This window comes from Cariama cristata, unplaced genomic scaffold, assembly GCF_000690535.1.
Source record: "Cariama cristata isolate BGI_N322 unplaced genomic scaffold, ASM69053v1 scaffold8253, whole genome shotgun sequence".
NCBI lineage: Eukaryota > Metazoa > Chordata > Aves > Cariamiformes > Cariamidae > Cariama > Cariama cristata.
In genome coordinates, this window is record NW_009608896.1 from 6,495 (window position 1) to 16,804 (window position 10,310).

General features: G+C 37.5%; 1 protein-coding gene across 1 annotated transcript in view; it reads left to right on the forward strand.

Annotated features, from left to right (window-relative positions):
• Positions 1–2,907: 2,907 nt before the first annotated feature.
• Positions 2,908–10,310, forward strand: part of LOC104159425 (probable phospholipid-transporting ATPase VD) — a gene marked incomplete at its 3' end in the record, with an annotated part of 14,895 nt that continues 7,492 nt past the window's right edge. The window contains exons 1-3 of the mRNA XM_009697325.1: positions 2,908–3,176; positions 3,958–4,152; positions 10,231–10,310. Of these exons, the coding sequence (XP_009695627.1) occupies positions 2,908–3,176; positions 3,958–4,152; positions 10,231–10,310 (544 nt within the window). The remainder of the gene's footprint in view (positions 3,177–3,957; positions 4,153–10,230) is intronic.

Consider the following 10,310-nt stretch of genomic DNA (forward strand, 5'->3'; position numbering starts at 1 on the left):
GATTTCTGACGTTTGAAACCTCATAAATCCTATTTAAAATGGAAATACAAATTATTAAAAAAAAATCATTTGCAAATAGTAGCTCAGTCAAATCCCAGGTGAGTCAGAGGGCGTAGTGGCAGGGTATGAGATCCAAGTACTTTTATCCCAAGATGCTGGTTAATTGTCTGATTCACCTTTTTGACCATAGGAGATTACTTGTTGCTTCTCATACAGTGTTTCAGTGTGGTGCAGTTGTGGTGATTTTGTGTTAGTTATTTCTTGTCCATACAGTTGTCTTCAAAGTTTTCTATAAAGTTGCTACAATAAAATGCTAGGCGTCCTGGCAGAAATATGCAGTACACACAGCTGAATCTGATGTTTGCTGTTCCTTTTTAAGCTCTGCTTCTCTGAAGGAGGATGAGGAAGGGTAGGGCAGAGGTTTTGGAGCTGTGTCAGGAGTCAGGGATGTGTGTGCAGTGAGGGGTGGCTGCTCTTCAGCAACACTGTGTATGCAATTTAAACCTTTGGCACCAGATCCAGCAGTGAGGAATTCTGTCTTAACATGCTGTCATGTTAAAATGTCCAGTATTCTTTCGACCTGCAACTTTTTTGTTTGTTTGTTTTAAAACAGTGGTCACTGGGTATCAAATGCTACAAAAGGTAATAAATTATGAGAACCAAAAAGAGTTAGAATTTAGGAGGTTTTGAAATTTGTCAGGTTTTCTCTCTTGTTTTTGCCGATTCTCAAGTCTCCTTTCCCATCTTCATTTGCATGTTACTGATAATTCTTAAGCTTTTAAAGTTTGTTTTTGCCGATTCTCAAGTCTCCCATCTTCATTTGAATGTTACTGATAATTCTTAAGCTTTTAAAGTTGTTTTAGCTGCCTAGGTCATTTTACCTAAATCATTTTCACTGAGTGAACAGGATCTGCCATTTAAAGCCTTTGCATTCCTGTTAGCCCTGGGAGTTTGCTTTGAGAAAGAGTTTCTTTACTTTTGCTTCTGGTCCCAGAAGTCACCAGTACCAGATGTTTGCTTGGTCTTACGAAGACGACCTTCAGTCTCCAACGAAGAACAATGAAGCTGGTGAAGGGCCTGGAGAACAAGTCTTATGAGCAGTGGCTGAGGGAGCTGGGGTTGTTTAGCCTGGAGAAAAGGAGGCTGAGGGGAGACCTTATCACCCTCTACAACTACCTGAAAGGAGGTTGTAGCAAGGTGGGGGGTTGGTCTCTTCTCCCTGGTAACTAGTGATAGGACAAGAGGAAATGGCCTCAAGTAGCACTAGGAGAGGTTGAGGTTGGATGTTAGGAAGAACTTCTTCACTGTAAGAGTCATTAGGCATTGCAACAGGCTCCCAGGGAGGTGGGGGACTCACCATCCTTGGAGTTGTTCAAAAAACATTTAGATGTGGTGCTTCGAGACATGGTTTAGTGGGCATGGTGGCATTGGGTAGAAGGTTGGACTTGATGATCTTTGAGGTCTCTTCCAACCATAGCGATTCTTATGATCCTATGGTTTTCTCTACAAATCTAACCTGCTCTCAAATACCTGGTTCATATGGCATCTTGAAAAATTTTGTGGTGTTTAGTTACTGAAGTTTTCTAAAAGGATATGGCACATTGTAACAGTATGTAGAGATATGTCAGATTACGGCGCTTGGGCAAAGAATTATTGTTTCAAGCAAAAGTATGATTAATTGGCACACCCTGTATGATTCATGCTAAAGATAGAAGCTTGTAAGAGACTGATAAATTTAACGGGACAAAGAAGAAATAGTGTTAAAATTCTCCCTGATAATCCAGCACATTGTTATTTAATGCAAACAGTTCTTTAAAAAGGCCCCTCATTGCGTAACGTCTGTGTTTGAAATTGCTGATTTGTCACAGCAGAGACGGTTAAGGAGGAGTATTGTTTCCTCAAAATGGCCAAGCCTTAAGGATGCCATCCAAAATCTAGAAGTTCAGGGTTTTTTAAGAGCTGAACTGCCAAAATTTGTGATTGCAAAAGAAGAAAGTACCTCTTTTTAGCCAGTCAGCTGTTAAAATTCTTTCATTTTCAATACTTTATTCTTTGCTTCAGCCCTGACTTGTGTAGATGGGTTGGTGCTCGTTTGGGTTTTAGGAGCTCTAGGTGTGTTGAAGAACTCAGCATAGCCAAAATTTCTGACTGCATTGGGTGCTTTGATGAAGTATCACCTATGCCTATGAACTTCAGCTTTCTTTAGGGAAACAAATTCTTGGGTACGTTGCTAGAGTTTAGCTAAGGAGAATAGAGGAGAAGCATTGGCATGAAGTTTATTCATCCTCTGTCAGCTGGTAAAAGTTCTCGAATACATTTCTAATTCAATAGGAAGAGGTTTTTTGTTCGTGATAACTACTTAGTGCCTTTCACTGGCAATTTCTGACTTGCGGTCTAAGACTGTACTCAGATGCCTATTGCTATGTTGTTGACTCCTGAGTTTAATAAAGGTTGTTAGCCATCAGCAAGAACTGCAGTATCTGAGATAAGGATTCCTTTCAAAATGCTGTTCTCTGCAGAATTAGGAGCTTGTCTGCTTTTTTCACCATGCTACAGCACGAGAAACTGGTGAGAAGGCTGCTTACATGAGGTGCTATTACAAAAATATTGTGCATTTTCAACAGAGAATCAAACTCTAGGATCCTGGAAGGATGGATGAAATTCTGATAAATTTAACCTTTGAAGCAGGGGTTCCTGACCTCACATAACCTATTAACTGTCTGTTTGGTTTTGTGTTTTGTTTTTTTTAATCAAGATACGGAAATTACTTTTCCCTTAGGCTTATTCAAAACTGTAACTGTGACTTTTTAGTTGAAAAGTCTTTACAGAATTATTACGTAACTTGCTGTATTTTAACATGTTTCTAGATAGAGGATACTCCTTGGATTGTAAAGCGTTTCAAGCGCAATGGCAGATCCCATCCGCTGGGCCCGATACCGTTGGCAGCGACTGATATCTACAGAAGGCGGAGAAGGTATCAGGAGCAGCAATTCAAGTAACAAATGCTATCAGTCATCAAAAACTATTGGAAAACATAGGATAGTGATACCTTGTTTGGGACATTTTAAGGAAGAGTATGAAAAAGTATCAAAATTGTACATGAACAACAAAATACGGACTACTAAATATACTTTATTGAATTTTTTACCAAAGAATTTGTTTGAACAATTTCACAGGTAATAAACTCCTTTTTGATTGTGGTAATTGTTCTGAAGTGGAATCCTTTTATTTAAATGTGTATGTTACTATATAGACAGGTATTCAAAAATTATTCTTCCTCCTGACCTGCCTGTCACTTCTGAAAAGATCTGTTATTTGGCCAAAGTCTTTTGAGTATCATCAGTGTTGGGCTAATCCTTTTCTCCATAGTTTGTGTAATTTCCACTAATTCTGTTCTTCAGATTATTGAAATATTCCTTGCTCTTGGAGCACTGCCACACAACAATCTGCAGTAGGATTTTCAGCTCAATTCCTGCAAATGTATTTCTCCTCTTCTCTCATGTCTTTCTCTGTTGCCAATTTTTTTTTTCCTCCTTCTGCTTGGAGGACTGCTGATTTGTAAAGTTACACAGGGAGGTTGTAGGATGGCTCCCTTTTAAAAACATGTCATCTCCCCCAGGAAATGATAAAATTAAGTTTAAAAGACCTGGAAATCTGAGCGAGTGCAAGTTGACCAAAGTCTCACTAGAAGACATATGCCTGGAGGACAGGTTTGGAAATACAGGAAAATTCTTGGTTTCTGCATCTTCTGAAGATACATATTAAGCAACTGTGCAGCTAAGTAATTTACTAACTGGAGAGTGAAAACAGAGTTCTGGATACTTAGTTCTTAATTTGCAGTTAGGGTGAAGAAAAGATAAATTACTGCTAACCTAAGTGTCTATGTAGCGTGGACTGGGGGAATAAGGATGACTGTCTGCTAGCACAGCTAACTCCTATGTTTTCTCTTTGTTTCAGAGTTGCCAATTTGTATTTCCTATTTCTAGTTGTCCTAAACTGGGTTCCTCTGGTGGAAGCCTTCCAAAAAGAAATTACAATGCTACCTCTAGTAGCGGTTCTGACAATTATTGCAGTGAAAGATGGCCTGGAAGATTACTCAAGGTACAAAATGGATAAACAGATAAACAACTTACTAACCAAAGTATATAGCAGGTAAGAGACAGCAATCTTTCTGATTTATTGTTATTATTTGATAAATCTTTTGGTTCACTTTCTGGATACTCATAGAATCATAACATAATTTAAATTGGAAGGGGTCTCTAGAGGCCGTCTAGTCCAGCCCCCTGCTCAAAGCAGGTCTAATTAGATCAGGTTGCTCAGGGACTAGCCTAGTTGAGTCTTGATCACCAATTTTGCTAAATGGATATCAAATTAGTGTAAAATTTGCTGAAAAAAAATTATTCTTTGATTGAGGCAAGTGTTCATGCATACATGAGTTTGTACTGTATTAACCAAGATAGTTTGACTAGTTAAGCATTGTTCTACATAGCATTTGTTTTGAAAGGTGTATTTTTAATTCCTCTAAAATCGCTATAAGCATGGTGGAAATTCAGGGGTTGCTAATTTATCACTATATTGATGAAGCTCATTAATGCTATCTGGATGTACTCATAATATAATAACATTTCCCCAAACAGAATGAGATAATTTTCTATTTGAGTGCATCACATAGTTTGGTACAAATGTTAGCATCTGTTCCACAGCGCAGGACCACAATATTACGCACTGTAGGTGCAGGTCAGGAGTGGAGCATGCTAGTGGTGAGAGGTTTGCTGCTAGGCAATTATTATGCATGGATAATAAAAAGACAGGAACGCAAACTGATCATATTCTAAATTAACTGGCAAAAAACTTCTTTTAGTGCACATCAGCACTGCCCATGTCATTGGTTTTCTTTTATACCTGTCGTAAAAGAGTATTCTGAGACTCATTCAAAGCCTGTAAAATACAAAGATAAAGGAAGTACAGTGGACCCTTTTTCTTTCTTGCATGCTCTGTGGTCATGCAGGGAAACAAGTATTTTGAAAAACATCACTTTTCATATGTTGTAGTAGCCATCACAAATAGCACCTGTAGGGGAGGATTGATTGGCAGTTAGACACTTCAACAAATTCAGTAAGGTCCAAGCAGTAGCATACAGTAGTTGCTGTAGTGCCAAGCAACATTTAAAGCTCCCTCTTTTCATTAAAGACACACCTTTTCCTAGTGAAGACAATACACTGAAACTAAACTTTTCTAAAATCTTAATGTGCTAGCTGATTATGCCAAACCCTAAACTCTGTACTGTAGACATAACCTTAATCAGCTCATGCAGCAGGTTTGCGGTCTGGTACTACAAAACTATTAAATATATTGTGATATTATTCACAAGATGGAATCTCCAGCTTTCTGGCATTTGCCATACTCTATTGGTCTTTTAAGAGCTAGCTCATAACCATAGAAAAAGTCTGGACTAAAATTTGGTATTGTCAGAGGAAAAACAAACAGCTTTTTGTTCTGCAAACACGAATATGTATAGCAGCTTTCCCAGAAATGTTCTATTCAACCTATAAAAATTTGAGCTTGAAACAAGTAAGTAATTGGGCTGTTAGGGAACGTTTTCTGTCTTTTTCGTGTCTGCAGAGAAGGCTTAAGGCAGAAGCTGAATTATTTCTGCTATAAATTGTCACGTACACTGAAAGAATTCATTGCCAGAAAGCCAAAGCATTCAATATCCACATTCCTGAAAACTCCATGTTACTTGCAATCTCATAGCAATGTCAGTGAAGCAGAATTAATTTGTGATCTTCTTTTCTGACTTGATTCCTTCCCTGTCACCAAAAATGTGTAATAATCAGTGGCCATATTAGTCATCTGTAAAAATTCCTTCTTGTGCCTATAAGTATTTAGGGTTTGTAAATTTTTTTTCTCCTTAGTTTCTTTATCATGAATTCTTTTATATAGAATAGTCTGATTTTAAAAATAAGCTTGGAGGCATGGTTCAAGAGAATTAAGTCTTATTGGTACAAAAATCATTGTTCACTACGTGTGAGCTGATTTATCTTAAACTTCCATTAATCTTGCGTTAGGATTCAGAATTTCCTAACTTGTTTAACAATAATCCCTTAGAAATTGTAATGACTCTTCCAGTTCATGCACTTAATCAAGCAGAGTTGTATCAATTGTAAACATGATGGAGAACTAGCTGACGTTGAATGCAATTTCCACTTATTTTCTTATTGTGCATTTGTTCATCTGGAGAAGTAGTACACTTTGTACATGCTGTCTGTGTAATTTTACTTGCACATTAGATAGTTTACCTATATGGCTGCTGAGACAAGTGACCAATATAATGGCTCTTCTTGCTGTCTCAACGTAACTAAGCAATAGTTGTCATGCTTGAAAGCTGTTAGGCCACCTGTTTGTGTCTGAAAATAATCTGCATGAAGCATTTTCAAGAAGACCAGTGATCCTCGCTTCTTGAACTCTTGCGAGGCTTCATTTTATACAAGTGAAGTGTTCATGATAGAAACTCATTTCACTATGCTCTGTTGTCCATGATGAAATGTACCAGTCTCAGTGCCTTGGTCGTATCTGAGCAACTAGATGCTAGTTTCTCTGCTTTTTTTTGACAAATCTGATCCCCCCCTCCCCTTATTATTTGCTTATAGCAAATATCTGACATCTGTAGTTTCAGAGTTTTCAACCTGCTACTTTTTGGAGTTCTGGAATTTATCCATTTGATAGATTTATTGTATTAGGCCTTAAATACACAGAGCCTGAAGCTGATTTTTCCAGGAAAGCTTATTTCTATCTTGGAAATGTGATAAGATAATATTGCTTAAAATGTTTTTTTTTTCTGTGTCATATGTCCCTTGTGGAATAATAAAACATATCAATAAACAATAAGATGTGCTAATGTGCATTTTGATTTTGTTTGTAATTGTTGCTGTGATGTTAAATACTTAGTTATCAAGTGTTTGCGCATTTTGAGCAAATTATAATTTTAAAGTAGTAGGATCTTATTTAAATAGCCATGAATCACAAAGTATGAAGGCACTTCTGTTTGAGCTTCTGTTAAAATCATGTTGTTTGTGTCATTTCAGTAGAACTCTGATGAGGTAATTATGAGGGAAAAATCCACATATTCCCCCACTGACCTACTACTAAAGATGGTTAGACTTTTTGTCTAATTTGTGCTGAACTGGATAAAGAATATGTGCATGATCCATCTGCTGCACCAGCAGCAGGGTGGATAACTTTGCTGGCTGATGTGTTTTTCTTCTCTTCTTGCCTTCTTTAGATCTCTCAGGTGTATTTCTGTTTCATTCCAAGCCTTGCATGTAGATGTGTTATAATTTTCAAGACATGGTTTAGTGGGCATGGTGACATCGGGTATACGGTTGGACTTGATCTTTGAGGTCTCTTCCAACCATAACGATTCTATGATTCTATGAATTACTGTTCTTTACAAATGCGTGTTTATGTGAATCATTGTATATATTTGAAATCCAGATATAATTTCATATCCAGTTCTTCTTTATGGAATTGAGATCTGGAAAGAGTAATCCTTTCTACAAGATCCTTCCTTACTTTTAGCTTTCCTTTACTCTCCCAGATTCCAGCCTGGTAAAAAGAACGTGCGGTTTGTCCAGGTGCATCAAGTAAAAAGAAGCATCATACACTTTTGGTCCCACATTTAATAAATAGATAGTGATTGAAAAGAGAAATATTTACCATCTCCTGAGGGCTAATGTCAACACTGGCAGCACAGACAAATAGATTTTTGTAGTTTTTCGTGAAATATGTGGTAGTTAGAAAAAAATAGAGGGATGTGAGAGTACCAGTATTTCTCTCCTTTTTTTAATCTCTAGTAAATAATTACTTCCAGGATGAATCAAAGGGTTGTTTTGTCACCAAATCTTTAATTTCCAAGTATTTCTGTGGTTTTGCAAATCCCAATTCACTTTGAAAAATTCCTGTAGAAGTCAGTGGCAGAAATTGACAACTTTTCACCCGATATTTTTATCTTGCTACATTAGTGATGCCATTGCTTTCTTTGCTTATGAGCTTATTTTGTCTTGCTTACCTTTCCGTTTCCATCTTTTCTTTAACTCTTCTAGATACAAGCTGGCTGTGGAAGTAATTTTCTCACACCACCCTCCTGGGTTCTCAAATCCTTTCCATGCTGTTTGGAGGGTGAGGTAAAAGGGTGCTGTTTTGGAGTGACCAGGGCATTCTACCCCAGTTGGTGTTGTACCCTAATTGGACTCACTTGGCCTTCATAGCGGGGTAAATTGGCCTACATAAGAAATTATGCTGATGTAGTTTTCAATACCTGAGAGGAAGTTCTAAACAACGATGAAAAAATCACTAGTTTTCAGCTCGCTCAGTCTCCTGAATAGATGTACATTGTCAGCACCTTTGCAGCACTCAAAGCTGAAGTCATACCTTCAGTAACTGAGAGTCACATCCTGTTTCAGCAAATCTTCTTTCCCTTTTCCTGCTAACCTCTATTAGTAGGTTGGGTTTTGTTAATTTACATTAGAAATTTTTCCTTCGACTCTTTTTTTTTTTTTTTTTGAAAAATTTATTCCTTTGTTTTCAAGGTATGAAAAGTTAATTCCTGCAGTGTTTTTTGAATCCATCCATCTTGTTATAGACATGGCTGTAGCTTTAATTAAGTTTTACATGTCAGTTTTCCATCTGTGTAGAAAACTAGTGATGAGCATCTTAAGGAGAAAACAGATGTTCCTTCTATCGCTTTAATTTTATGACAGCTTTTGTTGCTTTCCGGTTTGGCTTTGTTTGCACATTGAAAGCAATATAACCACCTGCATCTTACCTTACTGGAGAAATTGTCGTCGGTACACTGATTAATTGTGTGGGCTTTGTGCCTTCTATTTGTAGACAAGCATTTTCAAGAGGGTACTGTCAGATAATAATGCAGGTCTGAAAGGTATGGGTGCAAAGCTTGGTACAGGGAATATTTTTCTGATATTTTCTTTGTCATTAGAAGTGTCTGTTTCTATTTCAGTATTTATCAGAAGCATTTTACATAGCTAGCACTTAATTAAAGCTAGTAGATAAGTGCCAGTCCACACTTGTTAGCTTATGTCAGCAGCGTAGAAGCTAGGTGTGCTTCTCAGCCAGCTTAGAATGAGATCCAGGGAAGGAAGCACAACATGGAAGACAGCCCTAGCACAGCCCGGACTATACTCCAGTCTGGATGACTGAGAAACAAAGACTGTGGAGAGTACATGCTCCTCTCTTTAAACATAGCTCTAGGGTTAGTCTGTGCAAGGCCGAAAAGCCAGGCAGTCGCTGAGGACAGTCGTAGTTCCTGCAAAAATGTGCTACATTCAGACATGTGCAGTGTTTGTAACAGTAATGGTTGGTGTGTTTCATCACCTATATTGCAGTAGGCTACTACTGTCTGCCTCCAGCTAGCTCATCGAGCACTCCTTCTTGCTTCTTACCTTGCATCCTATTCACCAGTCTAAACCTGATTGTCTTTGCAGCAAGCTGCTGTGATTACATAAAAGGAAGATTCTTCATCTCAGCTGAGTACAGAACAGCAGCTATAAATGGAAAGTTGAAAACAGTTCAAGCTTATATACCTCATGCCTAGATATTTCATATTAATAAAGAATTTAAACTCAGTGCTGATGGGCCTAAGCTTTTATTGACTTCCTTGAGTATTAGAGAGTCTTGGTACCTTACGTTCAAAATTAATGGAAAAGATATTTTAAAAGCCTATAAATACAAGTATTCATATTCAGAGCATCAGTGAAGTGATTGTTGAATATTCTTTGCTTACTGGTAGATGTTCATCATCTTGGAAGACAGACATTTTTGAAAGGCCCTATCAGAAGGGAAAAAGATTTGCTGTTCTTGGTTGCATAATTGCAAGAAAAAGTGCTGACACAGAAATCCAGAAAACACTGTTTACTTTCTTGGCATAATCAAAATACAGGAAGCAAGTGCGCTGAATTTTAAATAGAGCTAAAATAATTCTGGGAAGGTGCCTGGAATGTAATTCCCGGAAAAACAGGGCTTGGACCCCCAAGCTGATTCTTTGTAATTATATTCACTTTGAGCTAATAAACTATCTCATCAGAGGGGTTTTTTTTAATTCCTTGGAAGCATAAATTAACTATTAGAGTAATTTTCTAGTTAAAGTGTGTTTCTCTGAGCTTTCAGTTCATGCATTTGTGAAAAACCTACTTTTTTTTTTAATATGTATTTCAGGAAGGAGAAGAAGTATATAGATGAGTGCTGGAAAAACATCAATGTTGGGGACTTCATCCGGCTTTCCCGTAATGAAATCA